At 47.0% G+C, this 27,601-nt stretch overlaps 2 protein-coding genes and 1 long non-coding RNA gene across 6 annotated transcripts in view; 1 reads left to right on the forward strand and 2 right to left on the reverse strand.

Moving 5' to 3' along the window:
• Window positions 1-1,568, forward strand: part of LOC138755864 (uncharacterized) — a 55,262-nt gene extending 53,694 nt beyond the window's left edge. The window contains exon 4 of the long non-coding RNA XR_011352597.1: window positions 1,038-1,568. This is a non-coding gene — a long non-coding RNA (uncharacterized lncRNA). The remainder of the gene's footprint in view (window positions 1-1,037) is intronic.
• The window catches only part of LOC138755860 (mucin-22-like), a 37,555-nt gene extending 35,483 nt beyond the window's left edge, over window positions 1-2,072 (reverse strand). For both annotated transcript variants that reach the window (XM_069922596.1, XM_069922595.1), the window contains exons 1-2: window positions 1,998-2,072; window positions 12-89 (exon numbers count right to left, since the gene is read on the reverse strand). The gene's annotated coding sequence lies outside the window, so the exon portion shown is untranslated. The remainder of the gene's footprint in view (window positions 1-11; window positions 90-1,997) is intronic.
• Window positions 2,073-10,422: 8,350 nt separating this feature from the next.
• ttc39c (tetratricopeptide repeat domain 39C) overlaps window positions 10,423-27,601 on the reverse strand; it is a 62,322-nt gene continuing 45,143 nt past the window's right edge. For all 3 annotated transcript variants that reach the window (XM_069922597.1, XM_069922599.1, XM_069922598.1), the window contains 6 exons: window positions 18,942-19,051; window positions 17,886-18,009; window positions 16,293-16,390; window positions 15,357-15,461; window positions 13,202-13,240; window positions 10,423-12,332 (listed from right to left, as the gene is read on the reverse strand). In XM_069922597.1, coding sequence (XP_069778698.1) covers window positions 12,243-12,332; window positions 13,202-13,240; window positions 15,357-15,461; window positions 16,293-16,390; window positions 17,886-18,009; window positions 18,942-19,051 — 566 coding nt within the window. In that variant the 3' untranslated portion in view covers window positions 10,423-12,242. The remainder of the gene's footprint in view (window positions 12,333-13,201; window positions 13,241-15,356; window positions 15,462-16,292; window positions 16,391-17,885; window positions 18,010-18,941; window positions 19,052-27,601) is intronic.

Raw genomic sequence — 27,601 nt, forward strand, 5'->3', positions numbered from 1 at the left:
TATTATATTACCTTCTCAACAACTGAAAATATTCCTTTCACTTCTCTTCAGAAAGAATCATATCACCTTGTTTCACACTTTCAGTAACTCTGGAAAATTGAATACAGGTTTAGTCCTTGCCAGATTTCATCTGTAATCTTCTATATATCATCACCTTGTCTATCTTTTTCCATTATATTTTTATATGGAAACCAATTTTGCCTTTAACAAAAAAAAACTTCAGATGCCCCAGAATGGGGCTACTTGGCTCAAGCTTATCATCACTGGAGGAATTATGGCAGCAACTTCCCACAGAAAAGTCTTTGATGGTGGTGAATCTGTGGAATTTGTTACCGCAGGTAGTTGTGGAGGCCGGGTCATTGAGTGTATTTAAGACTGAGGTTGACAGGTTCTGATTAGCCAGAGCATCAGAGGTTATGGGGAGAAGGCTGGGGAGTGGGGAGAAGGCTGGGGAGTGGGGCAAAGTTGGAAAATGGGTCAGCTTGTGATTGAATGGTGGGGCAGACTCAATAGGCTGAATGGCCTATTTCTGCTTCTATGCTTTATGAACAAAAGCTCTGAGAAGCCACAGAATGCTTCTTGAATAGAAAAATGAGTTCACATAACAACTACAGTACGGAAACAGGCCATCTCGGCCCCTCTAGTCCGTACCGATCGGAGAGATCCCCTCTAGTCCCACCTACCTGCACTTTGCCCATAACCCTCCAATCCCCTCCCAGCCATATACCTATCCAACCTTTCCCTAAATGACAAATTTCACCTTGCTGCAACCACCTCTTCCGGAAGGTCATTCCACTCAGCCACCCCTCTCTGAGTGAAGAAGCTCCCTCTCACGTTACTTCTAAACTTTTGCCCCCTAACCCTTAACTTATGACCCCTCGTCCCAATCTCACCCACCCTCAAGGGGAAGCGTCTATTCCCATCTACTCTATCTATCCCCCTCATAATTTTAAATACCTCTGTCAAATCCGCCCCCTCAACCTTCTACGCTCCAAGGAATAAAGACCCAGCCTGCTCAATCTTTCTTTGTATTCTAGATACTGCAATCCCGGCAACATCTCAGTGAATCTTCTCTGCACTGACATCCTTCCGAGAATTTGGTGACCCAGTATTCCCAATTTGGCCCACAATGGACTTTCTGCAAAGGCACTTGGCGTCAAGGGCGAGCCCTCGTGGAGCCTTTCTGAGCGAGGGGCTGGGGGTAACAGGCAAGTCATAATCAGTGCCCAGAGTCGATCTTGAAACCAAATCATGGCGCTGGAGGAAGTGAGCGGGTCAAGCAGCCTACTCGACGTCGCCGCGATACAGAGACATCACCAATGCCGTGGGCTTGAGCGCCCTTCGCCGAGGAATGAGCAAAATGTCGCCTGGCACCGCGACCTGCCAAGGCCGGATCATTGGTGGCGTCTCTGTATCGCGGCGATGCCAAGCAACGCTGTGCGACCGGCTGAGCTTCCCCACCGGCCTCTTTCTGCACTTTCCTGTTGGATTTGATCTCCCATTGAATAAATCAGCCAAAATGTTCTAATAACCTGGCAACAGGAGCAAATTAGGCATCAATGACACCCTCCCCCGCGCCACTGCCCAGTGGGGGGGGGGCGGGGGGCATGGGTCACCCAGCCCTTCCCTTGCAAGGCCCTGCCCCTCCCTTGCAAGGCCCTGCCCCTCCCTTGCAAGGCCCTGCCCCTCCCTTGCAAGGCCCTGCCCCTCCCTTGCAAGGCCCTGCCCCTCCCTTGCAAGGCCCTGCCCCTCCCTTGCAAGGCCCTGCCCCTCCCTTGCAAGGCCCTGCCCCTCCCTTGCAAGGCCCTGCCCCTCCCTTGCAAGGCCCTGCCCCTCCCTTGCAAGGCCCTGCCCCTCCCTTGCAAGGCCCTGCCCCTCCCTTGCAAGGCCCTGCCCCTCCCTTGCAAGGCCCTGCCCCTCCCTTGCAAGGCCCTGCCCCGCAGCCGGCTCAGCCACTGGCGCCCGATGCCCCTCTGCGCGCCCCCGCCGCTCCTTACCCGCGCTCGCTGCCGAGCCGCTTGCCGTAGCACCGGGGACAACGCGTTTTGAAGGGAGGCGGACACAGGGCGATAGTTGACGCGGGCGCAGGTCATCGCCCACGTGATCCTGTCTGTCAGGGGAGGGGGCGGGGAGGAAGGGACAGGGGTGGGGGAGGAAGGAGGCAGGAAGGGGTGGGGAGGAGGGAGGCAGGAAGGGAGGAAGGAAGGGGAAGGAGGGAGAGGGAGGGAAGGAGGGAGAGGGAGGGAGAAAGGAGGGAGAGGGAGGGAAGGAGGGAGAGGGAGGGAAGGAGGGAGAGGGAGGGAAGGAGGGAGAGGGAGGGAAGGAGGGAGAGGGAGGGAAGGAGGGAGAGGGAGGGAAGGAGGGAGAGGGAGGGAAGGAGGGAGAGGGAGGGAAGGAGGGAGAGGGAGGGAAGGAGGGAGAGGGATGGAGGAAGGAAGGGGAAGGAGGGAGAGGGAGGGAAGGAGGGAGAGGGAGGGAAGGAGGGAGAGGGAGGGAAGGAGGGAGAGGGAGGGAAAGAGGGAGAGGGAGGGAAGGAGGGAGAGGGAGGGAAGGAGGGAGGGAAGGAGGGAGGGAAGGAGGGAGAGGGAGGGAAGGAGGGAGAGGGAAGGAGGGAGGGGGAGGGAAGGAGGGAGAGGGAGGGAAGGAGGGAGAGGGAGGGAAGGAGGGAGAGGGAAGGAGGGAGAGGGGGGGAAGGAGGGAGAGGGAGGGAAGGAGGGAGAGGGAGGGAAAGAGGGAGAGGGAGGGAAGGAAGGGGAAGGAGGGAAAGGGAGGGAAGGAGGGAGAGGGAGGTCAGGAGGGAGAGGGAGGGAGAGGGAGGGAAGGAGGGAGAGGGAGGGAAGGAGGGAGAGGGAGGGAAGGAAGGGGGAGGGAGAGGGAGGGAAGGAAGGGGAAGGAGGGAGAGGGAGGGAAGGAAGGGGAAGGAGGGAGAGGGAGGGAAGGAGGAAGGGGAAGGAGGGAGAGGGAGGGGAAGGAGGGAGAGGGAGGGGAAGGAGGGAGAGGGAGGGGAAGGAGGGAGAGGGAGGGGAAGGAGGGAGAGGGAGGGAAGGAGGGAGAGGGAGGGAAGGAGGGAGAGGGAGGGAAGGAGGGAGAGGGAGGGAAGAAGGAAGGGGAAGGTGGGAGAGGGAGGGAAGGAGGGAGAGGGAGGGAAGGAGAGGGTGGGAAGGAAGGGGAAGGAGGGAGAGGGAGGGAAGAAGAAAGGGGAAGGAGGGAGAGGGAGGGAAGAAGGGCAGGGGAGGAGAGGGAGGAAGGAAGGAAGGGGAGGGAAGAGGGAGGAAGGGGCAAGGGAAGGAGGGAGGGGGAAGGGGAGGGAGGGGGAAGGAGGGAGAGGAAGGAAAGAAGGGGTGGGGGAAGGAGGGAGAGGGAGGAAAGAAGGGGTGGGAAAGGAGAGAGCGGAAGGGGCAGGGGAAGGTGGAAGGAAGGGGCGGGGAAGGAAGATGGTCAGAGGAAGGAGTGGGGAGGGAGAGAGGAAGGGGCAGGGAGAAGAAGAGGGAGCGAGGAAGGAGGGAGAGGAAGGAAAGGGAGCAGGGGGGAAAGGGGGCAGCGGGGAGAAAGAGATGGGGAAGGAAGGGGGAGTGGCAGGGAACTGGTAGGGGAAGAGAGGAAGGGCAGGGGCAAGACTGGGTGGCGACATGACCATGGGGTTTGAGGAACAGTGAGAGGCATGCACAAAACTCCCTTCAAAGACAGGAGTAGACTTCAGTGTAGTTGACACTCAGAGAGTGTTCACAGCAGAGCAGCCCAATGGAGGGGATCAAGGAAATCTACCTCACTCCCACATACAGCCTGCCTGACCAGCATACTATCACATTCAATACAAATTAAAATGCCTCTGGCCATTGCCCAGAAACAGGAATGAGAGTAAGTCAGAGGCAGTAACTCCCCGAAGCCTGTCCATCATCCACATCTCTTCCACAGTAATGAGGGCACCAAGTACCACTGTGCTGAAGCTCCACTGATCCCCGGCACCACCCAACGGCCTCGGCAGTTGGTCACTCCCCTGTTGCCCGTCCTTCCCAATAAACACCTGACCATCTGGCAATGGTCAGCACGGAGTATCATCAACCCAATGCATACTGTGAGATGGTTCCCTGAGAAAACTGTCCACAGCATCTAGGAAACTGGCTCTTCACCAGAACTCCTAGATAAGCAGCAGGACCTGGCTGATCTGGGAGTGAGAGGGACCCTCCTCACCAAATCCTCCTTTACAATCGCAATATCACGCATGTTCCCCTTGAGGCAACTCAGTGGGAAGGAGACGGTCGCCCACATCACTGCCAACTGAATTTGCTAAGCGCACAGAGAACAATTCGAGGGTCCCTGTCACAGATCATCCCCTACAGCAGCGTTACAGAGGATGCTCATTTACAGGCTGTTCCCAGGAATGCACACAGACAGACATCCAGAACTGCTGGAAGGTATCACCCGCCCTTTGATCTGCCCGTGGAGAAACTCAGCAGATCAAACATAGCCAAGATAAAGATACAAAACTGACATTTTGGGCTTGAGCCCTTCATCAAGGTAGGGCAGGGCACCTGCCTAAATTTTGCACATAGGTCAGCATGGCTGGTGTGGATAGTGCAACACTGTTATAGCACCAGCAATCGGGACTTGGGTTTGAATCCCACACTGTCTGTAAGGAGTCTGTATATTCTCCCTGTGTCTGCATGGATTTTCTCTGGGGGATCCTGTTTCCTCCCACCATTTGAATTGTACCAGAGGTTGTAGGTTAATTGGGTGGTACGGACTTGTGGGCCGAAAGGGCCTGTTACCATGCTGTACATTTAAATTTTTTTAAAAAATTGCTATAGGCACTTGCCTGCCCTGTGGGGTAGGATCACCACCCAGGGTCCTTCTGCTACCAGACATTGAGGGACTGAGACAGGCGGGGAGAGGGGGTACAGCCCCATGGAGTCACATCAATTATAGTGCTATGGCATTTAATTAATGGTTAGCACTACCTTGTATAGTAATGAAATGCATAGAGCAAAAAGACTTTATATCTTTTATTCTGAATAAAGTTTAGTTCCAGGAAACAAAATGGCTTAGGTCAGGAGTGTGATGGGACAGTCTCAACTTGCCTTGGTGAGGGCAGCTTCATCAACACTCCGGAAGTTCAAAGCCACCCAGGACACAGCAGCCTGGGGATACAATTGCTGGAATTTGGAGCAAAAACAACCTACTGGAGGAACTCAGTGAGTTCTTGATCAAGATCCAAACCAAAACGTTGGTCATTCTTTATTCCCACTGATGCTGCTTGACCTGCCAAGTTCCTCCAGTGTTTTGCAAGGGCACAGCAGCCCACTTGAAATTCACCACTCACTCCCCCACCCACTTACCGAAGCTGCGGGTTGTACCATCTACGGTAGTCATTCTCAACAGGAGTCCTAAGGGACCCCCACCCCCCAAAACCAGGGGCTACAGCAACAGTACCTTTAAAACCCTTGTTTTCTTTTCACCTAGCAAATATTTATTGTGGTAGGTAGGAGGGAAGTACAGAAGAAATCAAAACTTGCCTGCTTCACATGGAAGGGGGCCCATAAACTTTGAGCAGAGTCCTGGGTGGGGGGGGGGGGGGAATGGGCATAGCTGAAAAAAGGTGGCATTGCAGCAAGTGGCCAGGACTTTCAAACCCACCACCTCCACCAGCTGGAAGGGTGAGCGGACACCATCCCCCTTGGAGTCACACTCACCTGACTTGGGAGTACATCCCCGTACACCATCCCCCTTGGAGCCACACACACACCTAGAAGATAGGAGCAGGAGTAGGTCATTTGGCCCTTCGAGGCTGCTCTGCCATTCAATGAGATCATGGCTGATCTTAAAGTTCAGTACCCCTTCCCCACCTTCTCTCCGTAACCCCTAATTCCCTTATACTGAAGAAATATATCTTAATTCCCTCTTAAATATATTCAATGAACCTGCCTCTACTGCCCTCTATGGCAATGAATTCCTCTGATTCAACACCCTCTGGGTCAAGAAATTCCTCCTCATCTTGGTCCAAAATGGTTTGCCTATTATCCTCAAACCATGGCCCCGGGTTCTGGACTCCCCCACCATTGGAAACATCCCTTCCGCATCCATTCTGTCCAGTCCTGCCAGAATTTTATGTCTCTATGAGATCCCCTCTCAATCTTCTAAACTCCAGCGAGTACAATCCCAATTTGCGCAATCTTTCCTCATAAGTTATTCCTGCCATTCCAGGTATCAGCCTGGTGAATCGCTCTGCACTCCCTCCATTGCAAGAACATCCTTCCTTAGATAAGGTGACCAAAACTGCACACAATACTCCAGGTGGGGTCTCACCAAGGCTCTGTACAACTGCAGTAAGGTATCCTTGTTTCTATACTCAAACCCTCTTGATATGAAGGCCAACATACCATTTGCCTTTTGAACCGCCTGCTGTACCTGCATGCTCGCCTTCAGTGACTGGTGCACAAGAATCCCTAGGTCTCTCTGCACTTCCCCATCTCTTAATCTATTGCCATTCAAATAGTAATCTGCCCTCCGGTTTGTATTACCAAAGTGGATAACCTCACATTTATCCACATTGTTGTGCATTTGCCATGTATCTACCCAGTCCCCCAATTTATCCAAATCACACTGGAGCTTCCTGACCCCCTCTTCCGTGCACACAACCCCTCCTAGCTTTGTGTCGTCTGCAAATTTGGAGATATTACATCCAATCCCCTCATCTAGATCATTAATGTAAATTGTGAACAGCTGGGGTCCCAGTACAGATCCCTGTGGCACCCCACTGGTCACCACCTGCCACTCAGAAAATGAGCCGTTTATCCCAACTCTGCCTTCTATCTGCCAGCCAGTTCTCATCCACATCAATACCTTGCCCCTAATCCCATGAGCCTTGATTTTGCATGGCAGTCGTTTATGTGGGACCTTATCGAAGGCCTTGGGAGTACATCCCCGTACACCATCCCCTTTGGACCCACACACACACACACTCACTCACCTGACTTGGGAGTACATCGTACACCATCCCCCTTGGAGCCACACACACACTCACAGCCACACACACACTCACCTGACTTGGGAATACCTCCCCGTACACCATCCCCCTTGGAGCCATACACACACACACCTGACTTGGGAATACCTCCCCGTACACCATCCCCCTTGGAGCCATACACACACACACCTGACTTGGGAGTACTTCCCAATCACCGTGTCGTGAGTCTCACACTCCCTCCCTAGCAGTGTTGTGGGAACACCTGTGGTTTAACCTCCCCACCAGCTTCTCAAGGGCAATTAGAAATTGGCAATTAAATGTTAGCTCACCCTGGGGAGCCAACATCCCCTGAATTAATTGTTAAAAATTAAAAAAGACGAGCAGTTTGTAGGTCTGTGCAGACCGATCAGCAGCCATGGAGAGAACAAGGTCACTGAATCGTTTCCTCAGAAGCTGAGTGGTTTCGGCATTTTATATTTGCATTTTAATCACATTTTTTGCAACCCCAGCTCTAGCTTTAAAAGACCTCGTTATGCAGGAGGAAAGCCACAAGGCCGCCTGCTCTCTCCACTGAATGCGCTTTCTGCTTCAGCGCACTGACCCCTTCCTTCGGAATTCCATAACTCAACCTGAGCACAGCACGTATCATCTGTGGAGAGAGAAAAAGATTTGACATTCTGGGTCAATGCCTTTCTCTAGTGAAATGACATACCCAAATACTTCTGAAAGCTGATCCTTCGACTCAATCCAAATAGTGTCAAAACCAACTGCGGCAACTGTGCTTGGCAGAGGTCACGAGTGGTTGGAGACTCCTGGGGAGCAATTGTCCAGCGCAGGGCACCAGAAATGGGGAGAACACTCTCCGTCGAGAACAAGCAGAGGAGACGACCTGACAGGCTGATGAGCACGGCAGCGGACCAACGAGAGGTTCAGTGGCTAAGAGACCCACACAGGCTGCCGACAACTTGCAGTCAGGGGAGCCACACGGGCTGCTGGAGCCTGGCTCACGTGATCCAGGTATCAGAGACGGGATTCAAGGAAGTGCTGAGGGCAAGAAGGGCTCCCACTGAAGCCTCAGCCGCTGAAGGCTTCCTGATCGTGCCGGAGGTTTGGATCTGGAGGTCAGGTTGCCGATGGATTGAATAGTAGTCTGTGTGGCTGCAGAGGTTGCGGAAGGGCAGGAGGCAAATCCACAAACATTCAGTGACTGAAGGGACATTGTATTTTCTTTCTTTTTCTCTTGTTCTGTTGGGGGTGGTGGGCAATACGAAAGGAGACTGTCTACCTTATGGCAGGCAGAAGGCAACTGTGTGTAATATTACGTTTTATATTATTACAAAAAAAAGGAATCTTGAATCTATGGATCCAAACTAAGAAAACATTTCATAACTTGTCAGAAGCTGCCATGGCAGCAAACCTTAACATGAAGAACATTATGCAAGAGGGACCATACACCTGTCCACAATGATGGGACAACAGCAGAGAGGGCAAGGTCCTTTGAATCCCTGGGCATCCTCCTATCGGAGGACCTCTCCTGCAGCCAGCACATCAAGGCAACTAACAAGTCTACCTTCTAAGGTGATTCAGCATGTTGTTGAATACTCCAGCCATTCTAAACGCAGGCCGTATGGCCCCCTGGGGGCCACAGCACATTTAAAGGGGCCGTGGACTGAAATCATAAAAAGTAGTAGCCAATGGAAGTCCAAAAACTTGACTGCTTCACAGGGAAGGAGGCCATAGGAGAAGAAAGGTTCAGAATGGCTGGAATACTCCCATCAAACTTCTACAGGTGCACTCTGGGAAGTAAACAAGGCTGTAGAAAATGGCAAACCAAACCAAGACCGTCACAGGCACTGATCTCCCATCCATTGACCTCTATGAGGGACTGCCTGATGAAGTCAGCCAACATTGTGAGGGACCCCCATCACAATCTCCCCCGTATTTCTGCCTGAAGGTAGCATCAGGAAGTCCAGTACCTCTGGGTTCAAGAAGTCTTTTTAAACCCTTACAATTCTCAGGGTTTAAACTTCCCTGATCTACACCAACCCTAAGCTACTCCAGGACCACCCAAAAGATTTGTCTGTCTTTCTGAAACACCACTTTTTTTGCACCAATATTTACCTTCCTTTTATTATTTTTTTTATACGTTTCATGGCATATTACAGTAATTTCTGTTATTGTTTGATATACATCTGTATCTGGTTGGGTGCAGTAAGAAAAGAATTGGTGCATCTGGACATTGTAGTTGTGTACATGACAACAGATTGTCGTGTATATCCAAAGCAGCATTCCGGGACCATAGTGTTCAAAGACCTCGTTCAAGTACACTGTACGCAGCTTTCGTCTGTGGTGCAGTACTGGACTCGTGTCTTCAATACCGTGAACGCAGTCATTCACAAAACAACCCACGAGCTTCACTTCCCAGCAGAGGGCAACCCACTGAAGCCGCTCTCGCCAGCAACCCTGAGTGTTGTGACATTTTAAATTCTCAAAACAATAACAGAAATGTTCACTGGAAGTTAAGGCCGAAACCTGTATAATACACACACATTATCTGCATTAGTTCACAAATAAAATTTAAACTTAAATTTTATTGATCGCACGGGAGAAGCCAATTCTGACCTGTGCCACCCAATTAACCTATACTTCCATACATTTTGAAGAGTGGGAGGAAACCAGAGCACCTGCGGAAAACATCAACACGGGGAGAACGTACAAACTCCTTAAAGACAGCACTGAATTTGAACCTGGGTCGCTGGCTCTGTAATCGCATCGTGCCTTAAAGCACACATATGTTATAACAACACTACTTTCAGGACTTTTATATGTTGACGTGGACCTGATAACATTTTAGTCAAAAGTTTTGGAATCATCTTTAAGCCAAACTCGATCAAACCTCCAATGATCAGTATATATGGTAAATGCACGCGGATCAGAATCCATCTTTGCGAGCCGATTCCTATGTTATTCATTAGGACGGAGATGTGGAGGAACCATGAGGGCGATGAATCTGTGGAATTCTCTGCCCAAGTAAGCTGTGGAGGCTGCCTCATTGAATGTATTTATAAATTGAGAGGTGTTTGAATAGTTGAAGAATTGCGGGTTCTGGGGAAATGTGGGAGGTAGGTGGAGCGGAGTCCGCAGTCAGATCAGCCGTGATGCCATTGAATGACAGAGCAGGCTCGTCGGCATCCTCCTGCTCCTATTTCTTGCATTTTCAACGGAGCCCTGCTTTACTGCACTCCCCGAAACACGAGTTTTCTCGGAGTTGTCCTTGTACTGTGAAAAAAATTAAATTCAAAGTGTGTGGGATCAGAAAAACATTCAATAGTCCAGAAAATCTGCCAGTTCAACACTAAACGTCCAGACCTTGTCCCATGTCAGATTATTGGACATTTACTGTGCAGTACGATGAACGTTTACCTTTCCTGGTATAAAAACTAAAAATATTAGTCACGTCAGGTCATTTTGTTTAATGCAGGTGGGTAACAGCAGTTCTACATAGAGTCAAAACTACAGGGACAGATTTTGCCATCCACATTTCCACTCAAGTACACAATGAACAGACCCAGTTCTCAACACTCAGTCTCAAAGAACTTCACAATGACAGTGGGACGACCAGGCAGAAAACACTCGTGTTTGATGTTCCCCGACTAGTTCATCTGTAATTGCAAGACAAGCAAATGTTCCTCTGTTTACACAAGTGTTAGGCAAAGCCACCAACTCTTGGGGTATTTACAAGACTCAGGTCATTAACTACTTTTTCTTAAAGTTCCCCTGAGCTATTGTGCGCCACAGCCAAATGTTACTAACACTCCAGTATATGGACATGGAAAGATCCACACTATATTACTCAAGAAAAGAGAGGTCAAAAACATTAGTTATTTCATTCTACCCTTCAAACAAAAAGAATCCAGCCACACTACAGAATTACACAACACTGTGTATGTAAAGGGGACTTCTTGGAGCTTGGTAAAGCAGGACCACAGATTTGAGATTAAATTCAAACGGGGCAACCAAGCAACCATTTGTGGTTTCGCCCTAGAGTTCCAGAGTGTGTGCCAAGCCCACCGGCCATTCGGGCGTGGTACAGAAATGCCTGTCGATTGACATCACAGGAAGGAATCAAGAGCTCCAGGAAAGGGAGAAGCTTGACGCACTCAACACTCCTGGCTGCCAGGCAATCCACACATGGTTGCTGCAAGGTACAAGAAGCTCAACCATTCGGGGACGACGCTCGCAGGTCTTACTGCTGTTAACCATGCCTCGGGTATCATGAATATAAAAAAATATTTGAAACCAATTACGGTGGTATTTCTGAGTGGTATCTACATCCAAGTGATATGCTACGTGCTCTTATTCAATGGCTCATGTGCCTCAGATAATGGCACATTTAGTTTTTCCCTGTGTGCAGATTAAAAAAATAAATTTAATGTGACACAACCAATGAGGAAAGGAGATAACTTGACACTGAGATGCAACAAGGCAGTTAGTTGCATTTACTCATTACCCTGTTTTTCTAGAGTGATTCTTTAAAAACGCAGCAATTCCACAATTGACATCTGATTCACAATGGAGGTATCCAGATGTATTTAAGGGAATGCCAACACAGATCAAATAACTCCTTGGTGTAGTGGGTTTTCAGAGGTTTTCGAAAAGTCTGCACCTTTCACTCATTATTAACTCTGACCCTGAGCAGGAATGAGCTCAAGTTCCTAGCTGCTGGTGGTCTTTGGGTCTGGTACAAAAGGGAATTAAAAAAGTGCTACCAATATTTTACACATTTGAAAATAACAATGGCATAAAATCGCAGCAAAATATAAATAAAATTAGTGCAACAAAAAGTATGGCCATCATTGTCAATTCCATGGCTGTTAACTCGGCCTGTGATCGGCAAAAGCCACGAATCCTCCTTCAGTCCTGACCTGTTATCACAACCAGGCCGACAGTGCCAGTGATATGAATGGGCTCAGTACTTCATTAATCTGGATAAGTGCGAGAATTGGGTGTAAACTGGGCCGTGCAGTTATCAGAGTGGGTTACAACAAGAAAGGCCACTAGATACCGCTTGGAATCCCCTCAGCCCACCTCCCGTTTATATGAAAGCATCTCACACTTGCCGGCGAAACAGTTCTGACACGTTCAAAGATATTCTGCACACTAATGAAGCCTTCCTTGGTTCTGGCCGACCACTTTGCCGTATTTTACAGCATAAAGTGCTGAGGTTGCTTGGAGTTCAGTCGTACGTGCACTGAAGAGGATTTCTGTTTGGCAAACGTCACTGTGGAACAACTTCTTTCAGCGACGCTAAAGCAGTATGGATGCGCACGTGGAGACGGTTTTCAAAATCATATCCAGCAAACTCCTCCTGCACAAGGTCAGAGGAACTGGTTAGGTTGAGGGCCATGTGTACAGCTCACTGAGTGCATTGAAGGTATAGACTGACAGGTTCTTGATGTGTCAGGGCACCAAAGATTATGGGGAGAAGGCCGGGCAGTGAGGCGGAGTGGGAGAATAGATCAGCTCATGATTAAATGGTGGGGCAGACTCAATCAAATCAAATCGACTGAACAGCTGATTTCTGCTCCAGTCATATGGAGGCTAAGAGATGGAGCGAAAAAGTTTAATTAAAACCATACATGGGCAATATAGTTGGTTTTCCAATGAGAGGTCTACTCAATTGTCAGGTAACAGCAGGGAAGCAAAAAGGCAACTTTTCTATTGTAGATATCTAGATGTAGATATATTCTACATCTAGATGTACATCTAGATGTATTCTATCTAGATGTAGATAGGCTTTTCCTACTACGGGTAGGTGAGATACAAACCAGAGGACATGGGTTATGAGTGAAAGGGGAGACATTTAGGGGGAATATTAGGGGGAATTTTGTCATCCAGAGTGGTGGGAATGTGGACCGAACTGCCGGCTGAAATGGTGAATGCGGGCTCAATTTTAGTATTGATGAAAAATTTGGACAGGTAATGGATGGGAGGAGTATGGAGGGTCTGGCACAGCTTAAAAGGACCAAAGGGCTGGTTTCTGTACTGTAATGTTTGATGGTCAAATCACTAAAATGGACATGTGTTCAATTGTAACCAATACTACATGCCAACCTCCCAGAAAGAACGCCCCCACTAACACATCTAGGAGACAGAATGAAACACAGCCTAAATACATCAAAGGGCACATTTTCTGATTGAAAACCTTGGTTCTGGCCTTCCAACCTTCCAACCTACCTTGGCTTGGTAGAGCAAAGCTTTGCCTTTATCCTGCATCTGTCCAGTAAGAAAACAAAAACATTAACAATATTCTTTCCCCCAATAAAATGGGCATTGTTAAGATAGGCCCAAATTCCAGTTTTAAAACAGAAGATGCATATTTAACTATGTACAGTACTGTAAAATCCCTGGTATCCAGAATTCAAGCAACCAGTTGACACAAGCAACTGGCAAAAAAAAGGAAAATGCATTTAAAAAATTAAAATAAATAAGAATTAAATAATAGGTAAAAGATATGCAAGTGTAAAATTGTAAAAGTAAATGTTCTCTGAAATAACACATAAACCTTTGGTGAAGATGGGAGAAAAATTCAGCCAGCGGAACGCCTTGGTCCTGCTTTGCTCGAGGCAGATGTTTGAATCAAGTTGTGAAAACAGCAATAGCGTCGCTCAGGATGAAGAGCTGGTTGATGCCGCTCGCCATTGGGGTGACTCTCTTAAAGTGTCTCCTTATCTCTGCTTAGTAAGGAGGTTTTATCTGTAAACTTGAGGGATGAGGAGTTAATTATCTATAATGTTATTGTTTGTCTTTTGGGCAGCTCTGTGGAGGGGGAGGAACCTGCAGATGCAGCGATGGTTAAATGTTTTCAAACAATGTGTCTGAAAATAAAGTAAAATGCTTTAAGGTTTATATATTCATGCAGGTGAAGTTTGTTTAGTGCAAGTACAGTAGAGTATTTTTGTCTTTTAAACTATTTATTCTTAATGCAAGGGTATTAGTCAGGCATTGTAAGAGTGAGTCTCAAGTAACCAGAAAATACATTTATCCAGCATCCACCAATCCCCCATAGGTGCCAGATACCAGCGGCTGTACTGTACATAAAAAAAGAATTTGGAAAGAAAGGAGGGTCACGTGGGAAGGAGCAAGCCAGCCCCAAGTTCGTGGCTGACGAGTTTCTGCACTCCTACTGGGACACAGTTCCCATCTTTTAAAATGAAATGCCTAGTTTCATTTACTCTGCAAAGGCTTTTTAAAAAAATTTGATGGTCGGGAGAATCAAGGAGAGATCAAATAATGTAAATATGAATATTCACTCGCTCAGACATACAGAATGGAGCAGACCTTTCAGCCCATCCGGTCTATGCTGACCAAGTTGACGTTCTGGGCTAGTTCCATTTGCCTGTCCATTGGTTCCCTATCCATATATCAATCCAAATGTTTGTTCTGAATGTTTCAACTGAGCTCACTTCTACAGCTTCCTCTGGCAGGTCGTTCCAGATACAGAGCCCCTTCTGAGTGAAAAGGTCCCTCTTTCACCTCTCTCCTTAAACCTATGCCCTCTAGTTCTAAAACCATCTACTCTGGGAAAAAGGTGGTTAGCATCCACTTTATCCACACCCCTCATGATTTTATATACCTCTAAAATCATGCCTCAGCCTTCTTCGCTCCAGGGAATACAGACCCAGTGTCTCCAACCTCTCCCTATAACTCAACCACTCCCGTCCCTGCAACGTCCTGGTGAATGACCTCTGCCCCCCTTCCTATTGCTGAACATCACAATGGTGACTCTACACGATGAGCAGATCTACAAAGAGGCAACTTACTAGAGCAATTACAAAACTGCCTGAGGAACTCAGCAGTCAGGCAGCAATCAAGGAGAGCAACAGGCATCAATGTTTCAGACCTGAGCCCTTCTTCAGGAGTCCTGAAAATCAGGCAGATGACTGGATAAAAAGGTGGGGGTAGCAAGGGGAGGAGAAGCATAGAGTAGCAAGTGATGGGTGGATGCAGGTGGCAGGGAATGCATTTTGGAAGTGTAAGGGACAGAGGGTTGAGAAAGATGGTCACTGCTAGGAGGGAGGAAGGGAGGAGATGGGGAGCTGGAGGAAGATAGGTGTATGTGAGGGGCAGGGGAAAGAAAAGGAGAGGAGTGAGCAGGATGAGGGAAAGCGAGAGAAGAGGGGGAGGGGGCTACCGGACAATGGAGGTCGACATTGATGTTGCCTGGTTGGAGACTGCCAAGATGGAAAAGTGTTCCTCCAGTTTATGTATGGCCTCAGTAGTACAGGAGGCCTTGGACAGAATGAGGTGTGGGATCGAATTGTTGGCACCTAGGAAAACCATTTAACTGGATTTTGACTATAAATGCCATTTTGACTATAATTGTCCTTACCGCTGGATTCTCTAACAATAAACATCCAAGTTCATAGCAGGCATACGGCTGTATGTAGGCATTGTTCTGGCGACTCATCTCATCTTTCACAGCTAACTGAAAGAACTGAGGTAGAAAAGATAACTCAGAACTGTGTTACAGTACATTTGCAATGGCACATACCTGTAATGAGAGTTTACCCTTAATGACACCTCCCCCTCCCCCCCCACTCCGTAGAGAAGGAGAAGCAGAAGAGACAACCCTATGGGACAGTGACCACGAGAGCAGCTGAGGAACGTTCACAGGCCGTGGGCGACTTGCAGTTGGAGTTATGCACGGGCTGCTGGAGACTGGCTCATGAGAACCAGGTACCAGAGCTGGGATTTGAGAGGATGCTGAGGGCAAGAAAGGCTCCTGAAGGGCCTCAGGGGTTGAAGCCTTTCTGATTGTGTCGGAGGTCTGGACCTGGAGCTCGGGTTGCCAATGGATCGAACAGGAGTCTGTGGGGCTGCAGAGGCTGCGGGAGGGCTGGAGGTGAATCCACGGACACTCAGTGACTCTGAAGGGATTCTCTTTTGTTTCTTTTTCTCTCATACTGTAACGGGCGCCGGAAGTCACTCATGATGACTCTTGTCTGCACTACGGCAGGCAGAAGGTAATTTTGTCCAATATAACACGTTCCGGACTATTACACGTCAGTAAAGGAATCTTAAAGGTTCCAGGGACTACTTCAATCATACTGTAAAGTGTTTATTAACGTAGGTTTGTAAAGTTTGCAACACACTCCCCCATACGCAAATCAACAGTGGAAGAATTAATGCAAACACTAAACAGCAAGCAGTAATTACACTACTTGTGTATTTCAGTGACATTTTAGTCAGAACTGAAGACAGAAAAGAGTAGTTCCTTACAGAACACAAGTAGACTAGTTAAAATGAAATTACATCCCACACACACCTGCATAGCACCATCTGTATTTCCTAGACATTTGTGTATTGCACCGAGGAGCAGGTGCTTTAACCCAATTGTTGATGGCTCATACATTTCCTGGCAAGCTGAATAAAACATTACATATTAGATAGCTGCAGAAACAGATTCACCATCAATGGCAATTTTACAGCACCAATTCTTTCTAGGGTGAATAAATAAGTAGATGTCATTTGTGGTAAAATTCAAAATCCTGCAGTTGCTGGAAATCCGCAATAAAGTCTCAGCAGTAAGTGCACACAATTTTAAATTGAGACATACAGCATGGTAACTGGCCCACAAACCCTTGCCACCCATATACTCCCAGATTAACCTACTAACTCCGTAAATCTTAGAGGGTGAGAGGAAACCAGAGCACTTGGAGGAAACCCACACAGACACGAGGAGAACGTACAAACTCTTTACAGACAGTGCTGGATTCGAACACGGGTCAATGGTGCTCTAATAGCATTGCACTAACCGCTACACCAACCTTGCTGCCCATACTGGAGAAAGGAAACAGGTCACACAGCATCCACAGAAAGCAAAGGCAGTCAACATTTGGGACCCAAGGCCTTTTTCAGGAGTGGTTAAAAAAAAATCAGACAGACGTCTGAATAAAAAGGTGGGAGGGAAGTGGGTGGAGCACAGGCTAGCAGGAATAGGTGAGAGGGTAGAAGGAGGAAGAGGCCGAGAGGAAAGAGGGCTGGACCCCAGCATCTGTAGATTTCTGGTCTACCTCATCGCAGGAGAGTGTAAAGAGAAACTAGTTCCAATAAAGTGCCAATGACCTGAAGAGCTCCTGTTTCTCTGTCTGCAGATGCTGCCTGACTTGCCGAAGGTTTCCAGCATTTCAGGTTTCTGTTTACGAAGCAGGTTGCGGTTTAAAACATCTACAGAAAATTCATTTTTAAGCTCTGTATAAACACCATACTAATTTGATTTCAATGCGGATGCATTGATGCAAATTGCACTCTCTTGGAGAGCCATTTCCAAAGGGACATTCCTTCTTTCTTGTCTTGGTTATTTTTGCAAATGGCACCAGAGCGGGGTGACTCTTTGCCAACCTTTAAGCCAATCATTCTCAACAGGGGCCATTCATCTCCCCCCCCCAACCCTGGAGCCCCAACACATTCAAGGGTGGGGGCATGGACTGAAATCCTTAATAAAGGGGCGGTGTGGGAGGGGAAGGTGAATAGGCTGCTTCAAAGGGAAGGGGGCCCATATACTTTGAGCAGAGTCAGGGGAGCATAGCCACAAACGAGTTGAGAAAGGAGCATCCAAAAGAAAGCCTTTCACTGTATAAATTTAAATTTAGACATACAGCATGGTTACAGGCCCTTTTGGCCCATGAGCCTGAGCTGCCCAGTCACACCCAACTGACCTGTACGTTTTTGAAGTGGGAGGAATCTGGAGCACCCGGAGGGAGGGAACCCACGCAGACAGGTGGAGAACATTCAAATTTCCTATCAACAGCGCCAGATTCGAACCCCAGTCATGGGCACCGTAACAGCTTTGAGCTAACCAGCATCTCAGTACACGTGGCGCTAACCCAAAGCATGAAACCATGTTGTAGCCAACTACCTTGATTCATGCGTTGAAGATTTGATGGGGAACAGTTTGCAAGAGCTTTCCACAAGTATAGCACTTCAATAACAGCAAGCACACACAAATCTTTCGTGGGCCTCTCCTTCTGAAACCTTTCAGCCTGCAGAGAAAGTGAAAACATTCAAAGAAAGAAGTTATTTCCTTTTGTGTTCGGAAAGATGACGAGACGAGTAAAAAACAGTGAAAGTGCTTTGCAGGTTAGGCAACATTTGATGAGATCATCAACATTAAGACTAAACCGGTTTCTCTCTCCACAGATGCTGTCTGACTTGATGAAGGGTCCCTAATATTATTTTTGAGGTCTCATTTTCAGAAGCAAAAAAAAAGAGCAGCTCATACAAACCCTCTCTCCTGTTTATTTAACAATAATATTTATTTATTTCAATATTTGTACTGTGCATATCTATCGCTTGCGTGTGAGGCTGTATGCGTGTTTGCAGTGTGTTGCACTGAGGACCAGAAAATATTGTTTTGTCCGGTTATACTTCTAGAGCACCTAATAGCCTGAAAATGCTTGGAGTTGTCTGATCCCGGAAGCGAAGCAGGCACAGGACTGGTCAGTTCTTGGAGGGGAGAACGCCTAAGAACACCAAGCCCTGTGAGGAGCGCTGGACAAAGTGGCAACTCTCTATCTGCCGTACGGTAGACACAAGTTAAAGAATTTCATGAACGTTACATTGTAAATGTAGTATCAAGTGACAATAATGGAACCTTTACCTTTACAATGGGATGATAAATAAACATGAACATTTCATATTGGAATTTAAATTCAGGTAACTCAACAAGGCTGGGATTAAAAAGAATGTCCATGAATTGTCAGAATACCCACTCTTTCTCAAATACCCTTTTCCATCTGGTGCAGCTTCAAGCTGGAAAATTAGTTGATTTTTAATTCCCTCCAAAATTATTTAGAAAATGATGTGATTTGGTGTACACAGCACATCCGGACCGCTGATCCCTCACTTTAATGTATCACACTAATGAGGGGAATAGTTTCAATTACATTGATCGATTAAAACTAAAATTGCTCACCTTTCGGAAAGAAAATTGCTCTATTTGATTATTTTTCCTTCTGAAGAGCTGCTGCACCTCGATAAATGCTCCTTGTGATTTATCAGTCTCGCCCGTTGCACCCTGGCAGACTACAAACAAGACAAGGTGCTTTATTCATAAAGTTTTTTGAACCAAGTTCACTGCAGTACAAGAGATTAAGCAAAACAAAGGTGCAACAGAAATGAAAAAGCAATCATTCAATCAGGGTGTATGAAGTTCTTAACGCTTCCTCTCACTCAGTGATCTCATATGACACCTGGTCTCTTGGGGGAATAAAGAGAAGCTGCCGAAGCTCAGTGGGTCAGGCAGAGAAACGGATTGTTCACGTTTTGGGTTGGGACCCTTTATCGAAACTAAAGTAGGAAGGGCTGAGACAGGTATATCAAAGATGAGGGCCAAGAGGTGATAGGGTAGAATACAAAAGAGCGACAGAGCTGCTCTAAAGGCAAAGCTGCTGCTGGGTGTGGACTCGGGAGAGCAGAGGCACCACGCTGCTCTGTGGAGTCCTACCACTTAATGCCGATGGCTCAGTACAGGCTTTAAATGCCTATTAAAGGGGCCAATGAGGCTTTTTTAAATTCCTGCAACCAGAGGTCTGTGCCAAAGATGGCGGCGCCTGTGCTTGGAGTGGCCACGAGGAGTTGCAGACTCCAGAGGAACAGTAGACCGACGCAAGGCGCCAGAAACGGGGAGAACACCCCCTATTGAGAAGGAGAAGCATGAGAGATGGCCCAACAGGAAGGTGACCATGGCAGTGGACCAGCGAGGGACTCAGTGGCTGCAGGACCCACACAGGCTGAGAGTGGCTGGTGACTAGCACATGGGAACCAGGTATCGGAACCGGGATTCGAGGGGGTGTCAAGGGAAAGAAGGGCTCCCGAAGGGCCTTGGGCGCTGAAGACTTCCTGTTCACATCAGAAGTTTGGATCTGGAGCTCAAGTTGCTGATGGATCTGTGCGGCTGCAGAGGCTGCGGGAGCACTGGAGGAGAATCGACGAACACTCAGTGACTGCTTCTCTTCCTCTATTTTGGGTGCTGGGCAATGCTCACAGCGACTCTTTGTTTGTTTTATGGCAGACAAAAGTTGAAGTATATCATGTATTATTATGGGACAAAAATAGGTGGTCGGGGAAAGTAAAGAGATGGAAAGAGTGGTCTCAGATAAAGGTTGGGTTACCTATAGTTAGAAAAATCATTGTTCCTTTGAATGAGATGGCATACTGTTGTCTACCATGGTTCCAGAGTTCAAATTCAGGTGATAAAGACCAGCACATCATTTGGCTTCCTCATTGTGTGGCAACTTCCAGCAACATGTGACAAGGACACTCGGAACCCTTTCACTGTAAACAGTCCCCATTCTTTTACCACAGCAGTTCATATCACATTTTCCACACTGTGCTCCACGGACAATGTTGGTATTGTAGTTTTCTATCATAAACAAACTTGAAAATATTTCTCTCAGTCAAATCAGTGATACTGGTTGTGAACAGACTGAGCCCAAACAGGATCAGAGCCAGAGTTTATTGTAATGAACATGTCATGACATTCATTGTTTTGCAGTGGGTGCAATAAAATTACATTTTAAAAAACAGATTGGTGCAAAAGAGAAAGTGAGGTGGTGTCTATAGGCTCATTGTCCATTCAGAAATCTGATGGCAGAGGAGAAGTTGTTGTTTTTGTACCTTTGGGTGTTTGACTTCAGGCTCTTGTACCTCCTTCCTGATGGTAGCACTGAGAAACACTGACACGCTACGAGCATTCATTTCTACTCTGTTTTCTCTCAGCTAACTCACAATCAACACCAGTACATAACGTCCAAAACCACGTTTCTATCTTCACCTGTCAGAGTGAGGAGCCCGACCCTAACACATACAAACTTGGTAAGTTTGACAAATGGCGGAGACAAGATTCATCTCCAAATGATTCAGTCAAACATATATCCTGATTGACTTTGTTCAAATGAGATTGAGTTTATTGTCATACACATTATACAATTTACACATGCATCAAAATTCTAACTTGCTGCAGCTAAAGAGTTTGTAAAAAAAGAATCTTCAATAGTTTACTTAGAGTTAACTAATACAAAAGATGGATGATAATAAATATTCACAGTTCTATGGCAGAAGCTTCTTCAAAGATCACCATTATTTCCAAGTCTTTCCCAAACTTCCCTCAGTTACCCGTCAAACAACTCTGGGAAGATCTCGATTTAGCTAATCCAGGGGTGAGAGGGGTAATTTCAAAAATCAACAGTCAATTCAAAGTCATTCACTTTCCAAAATAAAGAGAGAATGGGAGCAAGAATTGGACATGGAAATTGAGAAGAAACTGTGGGAAGAGGCTAATGAGAGAATTTGTTCGACCACACCCTGCGCTCGTTTGGGGCTTATTCAGTTCAAGGTGCTGTACAGGGGTTCACTTTTCTAAATCCAGACTGTCAGCCATTTATCCTGAAATAGAGGTCAAATGCAATCGGTGCAATGGCTCCCCTTTACCAGTGCCCAAAATACCAAGGTTCTGGAGAGGAGTCTTTAGCACACTACCCAAAATATTTAAAGTCAATTTCCAACCCTGCCCATTGACTGCAATATTTGGAATCTCCAACAACTCCCCAAATTCCATGCAGAAAGACGCAATAGCATCTCATCTGGTTCCACTGGAAGTCTGACGGGGGTCCTTCTATTACACAATGGATTAAGGATATGAATTTTTTTCTCTGAATTACGAGTGCTTACAGAGCAAAAGACTAATTGTGAGACATTTGTACCAATACAATTACTGACAATACTATTAGCAAAGGTGTCAAGGTCAAATCCCTTGGTGTGATATTCGATTCCACCTTTTAAGTTTGACAAACAAGTCATTGCAGTAGTAAAAGCCAGCTCTTTCCAGCTCTTGCCAAAATTTAATTGTTCCTGTCAATGAAAGACCTCGAGAAAGTTATCCACACCCTCATTTTCTCCCGTTCGACTACTCTAACGCTCTTTACATGGGATTAATCAGTCGTCATTATCCCATCTGCAGCTAAATGCTGCAGCAAAGCTCCTGACAGGAGCCAAGAAGAGGGACCATCTCACCCCTATTCTCATCTCCCTACACTGGTTGCCAGTACGGCTCAGGATAGATTTTAAAATTCTCCAGTTTGTTTACTAGCCCCTTCATATATCACTGATCCCCTAATGCCCTACTCAACTTCAGATCAGCCAATTTAGGGCGCTTGGTTGTTCCGCGCTCAAATCGCCAACTTGGGAGATCGCACCTTCGCTATCACAGCCTCCAAACTGTGAAACAACATTTCCCCCTCCATCCAATCAGCTCCTTCCTTTAACTCTTAAATCCAGGGTGAAGTTGGATTTTCACTCACAAGCATTTTGAGGAGATTGTTGATTGTCACCACGTTGTACGTATAATTCTGAACCTCAGATGCCTATTTTACACTGCCCTTTAAATAGCTGCTTAAGCTGAGATGTAATTTATGATCTGTACAGAACTTTGGTCAATGTGAGATGTTTTAAATGTGCCATAAAAATAAACTAAAGGTGGTCAGGGAGTGAGGGTGGGTGGGTGTTCAGGTGTGTACCTGAGGGTAGATGTGAAAGGGGGCATTAGAAGGCCTTGGCATGTAGGATTATGGACAATCCCAAGGTGTTCTATGCGTATGAGAAGAACAGAAGGATGATGGGGAGGTCCTAAATGAATACTTTGCGTCAGTATTCACAAGAGAAAAGGACCTTGATCATGGTGAGGTGGGAATTGAACAGATCTGTGTGCTGGACAATGTGGAGATTAAGGAAGAGGGAGTGTTGGAACTTCTTAAAAATATCAAGATTGTTAAGTCCCCGGGGCCAGATGCGATCTACCCCAGGTTGCTATGGGAAGGGAGAGAAGAGATAGCTGGGGCAGTAGCTATAAACTTTGAATCTCTTTGGCTACAGGGGAGGTGCTGGAGAATTAGAGAATGACAAATGTTGCCCCCTTGTTAAAAAAGGGTAATAGGAAGAATTCTGCGAATTACAGACCAGTGAGTCTAATGTCAGGGGTGTGCAAACGATGGAAGAGGATTTTTAAGGATCGGATCTATGAGCATTTGGAGTACAGTTTACTCAAAGATAGTCAACATGGCTTTGTGAAGGTCGTGCCTCATGAGCCTAATTGAGGTTGTTTTGAGGAGGTTGTGGTAGCCCATGGCGTCCTTACACGCAAGATGGCATCTGAACGTGGAGATCCTGCAAGGGCCATAAGATGAAACTGGCCTTCTTCACGAGCTGCTGGCTGCATGGCGGGAAACAGTGAGCACCGGCAAGAAAGCCGGTAACGTCATTTCCACCAAAAGAGCCCTGCGGGCCTATACAAGGCAGGGCGAACCGTCAATAAAGTTAGTATTGACTGTGCTCACCTCGTGTCAGTGACTTGCTTTCACGGTCTGCTGCAGCACACGCTACATTGATGACCCTGACTGGTCCAATCAGCACTTGGACCTGACGATGGAGGAACAAGCAACACTTCACGCAATTTCACTGAAACTGCCGACATTTTGGACTTTACAGCCACTAGTATGGTTCGAGCAGGCCGAGGCTCATTTCCAGATTTGACAGATCACAGTCAACGCCATGAGGTATTACTATATGATGAGCTCACTTGACCAGGACACAGCCACCAGGGTCGTTGATTTCCTCTGGCAGCCTCCGGAGCAGGGCAAATATGAGGCCATTAAAGAGCTATTACACCACACTTTCGGGCTCTCAAAGCACGAGCGCGCAGCCCTACTGATGCATATGGACGATTTGGGGGACATGCTAGCGTTAACCAATGGCCACAAACCTTGCCTGCTCTTCGAGCAGATCTTCCTGGAGCAACTACCGGATGATATCCGACTGCTGCTCGCCAAGGACTTCAGCAATTCCAGGAAGGTTGCAGCTCCAGCGGACATCCTAGAGCACAGTGGATGACTAAGTCACCACAGACGACCAGCAGGCCAACGGAACCCCCCCCCCCCCCACCCAGGTGAGCAGTACTGTTTCTATCACAAATGGTGGGGTTTGGAGGCCCATCAATGCTGCCCTCCTTGCACGTTTCAGGGAAGTACCATGGCTGACCATTGCTAGTGGCTGTGGCGGCCGGTCAATGAGACAGCCTTCTCCACATGTGGGACCCCTTATTGGGGTGACCTAGTAGACACCGGGGCTGTGATCAGCATCCTATCACCCTCAGCCCTGAGGGCTGCAAACAATTTCAAAATCTGAACATTCGGCACCCACACCATTCCACTTCGCACTGGGAACAACTGGTTCACGTGGACGTTCACCCTGGCAGCAGTGCAGCAACCTCTACTGGGGGCAGACTTTCTCAGGGCTCATTGTTTGATGGTGGACTTAAAAGGGAGGCAGTTAATGAATGTCAGGACTTTCCAGACCTTCCCCCAGGGGATGCTAAGCTATTCACCCCCCACCTACATTCTGTCACCACTGACAATAAAAAATTTGCCCATATCCTGGTGGAACTCCCTCCAATGTGATACCACAATTTACCTCAACAGAACCAAACCATGGGGTATGGAACCACATCCTAACTAAGAGTCTCCTCCTACACGCCAGGGCATGCCCTCCCCACCCTAGAAACTACTTTGCTAAGGAGGAGTTTCGGAAGATGGAAGAGCTGGGGATAGTGCAGCGGTCTGATAGTCCTTGGGCATTCCCTCTGAACAAGGCGGCAGGAGGGTGGAGACCGTGGGGGCATTATTGCCACCTCAAAGAGGCCACCATGCCAGACAGGCATCCAGTGTCCCACATACAAGACCTCACTACAAACTTACAAGGGGCACAGATATTCTCCAAGGTTAGCCTCATAGGGGGCTATCACCAAATCCCAGTCCACCCGAATGACATTGCTAAAACTGCCATCATCACACCCTTTGGTTTGTTTGAGTTTCCGAAGATGCCTTTCAGGCTTAAAAACACAGATCAGACATTCCAGAGGCTGATGGACATGGTGTGCCGGGATCTCAAGTTTGTGTTCATTAATTTGGACGACATTTTATAGCTAGCTGTAACCACCAAGAATACGCAGCCCAGATAAAACAGTTATGCACTCATCTCAGTGAGTTTGGCCTGACCATCAACCTGGCCAAATGCCAGTTCGGGTCAGAGAATAGACTTTCTGGGCCACAGGCAGAATAGGCAACACCTATTCCCGTCAGGCATCCAGGAGTTCGCCTGTATGATTCATTTCTATCATCATTTCCACCGGCAGAAGCCCGTATCATGCGCCCATTTTTCTCGCTCATGTGAGGGAAGCAAAAGAGGTCGAGTGGAATGAGGAAGCTTCAGAAGCCTTCCAAAAGGCTAAATACGCCCAGGCCAACGTAATACTCCTGGTGCATCAGAGGACAGACTCCCTGACCGCCTTCTTCAGCAGGCACCACTGGCCACCCAAGCACAAGTACAGTGCTTTCGATTGCGAGCTCCTGGCATTGTACTAAGTGGTCCAATATCTTAGATGTTTCCTGGAGGGGAGGCGAGTCAAGGTCTTCACAGATCACAAGCCATTGACCTTTACCTTCAATAAAGTGTCAGACCCTTGGTCAGCCAGGCAGCTGAGGCACCTGTCCTACATATCCGAGTTTACCACAGATATAGAGCACATCACAAGGAAGATCAACGTGGTGGCCAACGTGGTAACTCTAACTCGAGGAATCGACTACTTGGCCCTGGCCCAGGCACAACACATGGAGCCCGACATCCCCACATATTGAACGGCAGTGACAGGATTCTGCACCAGCCCCAGCAACCAGACCCTCCTTTGTGTCGTTTCGACTGGCAAGCCTCGCCTCATCATCCCAGCAGTATGGAGATGACTGGTGTTCGACATAGTGCACACTTGGTGCACCTGGTCATCAAGACCACCATCAAGATGGGAATCAGCAGGTTATTCTGGCATAGCCTCCACAAGCAGGTCAACAAATGGGCTAGAACTTGCACGCACTGCCAGATGTCAAAGGTATAGACACACGTTAAGGCAACCCCTGACCCCCAAACATTTGGACTGGCATGAAAGCATTTAGCCATGTGCACATAGACATTGTGGGACCCCTGCCGACGTCACGGGGGGGGGGGGGGGACGGTACCTGTTGATGATGGTGGACTGTCTCACAAGGTGGCCAGAACTAGTCCTGCTAGTGGAAACCTCAACAGAGATCTGTGCCAGAGGCCTAATAAACACATGGGTGGCTTGTCCTGGAGCACATGACATCAGGCAGGGGTGCACAATTCACCTCAGGGCTCTGGGCAGCCTGAGCCAGCCTACTGTAGTAGCTGCTACAAGGTAAGATTTCAGTTAAAACTCAATTGTCTCAAAATAAGGTATTTCCCTTAACACTTAATAATCAACTTTTGAAGTTATGGGATCAAAAGGATATTAAATTGGTGCAAGATTGTTATGAAGCAGGATATTTTATTTCTTTTCAGAGAATGAAAGAGAAATAGGATACATCTTCAAATACACTTTTTTCTTATTATCAAATTAAAGCTTTATTGTTGGATAATTTTGTATATACTTTACCTAGACGATCTAAGTTTGAAATTTTACTTTCTGAGGGTGGTAAGAAGGGATTTATATCCGAGATGTATGCTTTATTACAGAATAAAAAGCTTAAGCCGGATATTCATAAATTTAGATTGAAATGGGAGAAAGATTTAGGTATACATTTCTCAGGACGATTGGATGAATTTATGTATGTAAATGTAAAATATTGATTAGTTCATTATATTTAACTCTGGAAAAATTAAGGAAATTTTATTTTATTTCTTTGGATTTATGTTTTAGGTGTCATAAGGATGTAGGTTCTTTTCTAAATTCTACTTGGTCATGTGAGACAATGAAATCTTTTTGGAATAAACTTAAAGAATTTCTAGAAGTTATTTTGAAAGTGAAATTTCCATTAAATTCTTTGGTATTTTTGTCGGGTAATATTAAGAGGATTAGTTTAGAGTTAAAATTAAATAGATTTCAAATTGCTTTTTTGAGATTGGCATGAGACATGGCTAGAAAATCTTTGGCAATTACTTGGAAAAATGAGACTGATTTGAGTATTCAGAGATGGCAGATGGAGTTGAGGTCTTGAAAAAGATAACATATAATTTATGTGATTATTACCTTTTTTTAATCGTAAAACTTGGAGCCCATATTTGGATTATAAGGGGTTGAATTATTAAATCACCTTCCTGCACATAAGTGGTGTTGCTCCAAACCATGGTAATTAACTGATGAATTTTGATGTTATGCAATCTCCACTCTTTCTTTTTTTGGGGGTAGGTTTTGTAAGGTAAAACATCATGAGATGGGAATGTGTAGGGAGTTACCCTGTACAGGGCTGTAACAAGAAGGGGAGGTGTCCTTGTACTCCTGTTAGGTAAAACATCATGAGATGGGAATGTACAGGGCTGTAACAAGATGTGAATGCATCCTTGTACTTACAAGATAAGAGAGACATTGATGGATTGAGAGGCAGGAAGCTAGCAGGGAAAGGATAGCAACAGTTTTAGTCATTGGACAAGTAATGATATGATGATGTTCTAAGCACATATCCAAGGGTATAAAAAATCACCATTTTGCTGATAACGGCAGAATGCATTCTCCGACTA

Source organism: Narcine bancroftii, chromosome 2 (genome assembly GCF_036971445.1).
Source record: "Narcine bancroftii isolate sNarBan1 chromosome 2, sNarBan1.hap1, whole genome shotgun sequence".
NCBI lineage: Eukaryota > Metazoa > Chordata > Chondrichthyes > Torpediniformes > Narcinidae > Narcine > Narcine bancroftii.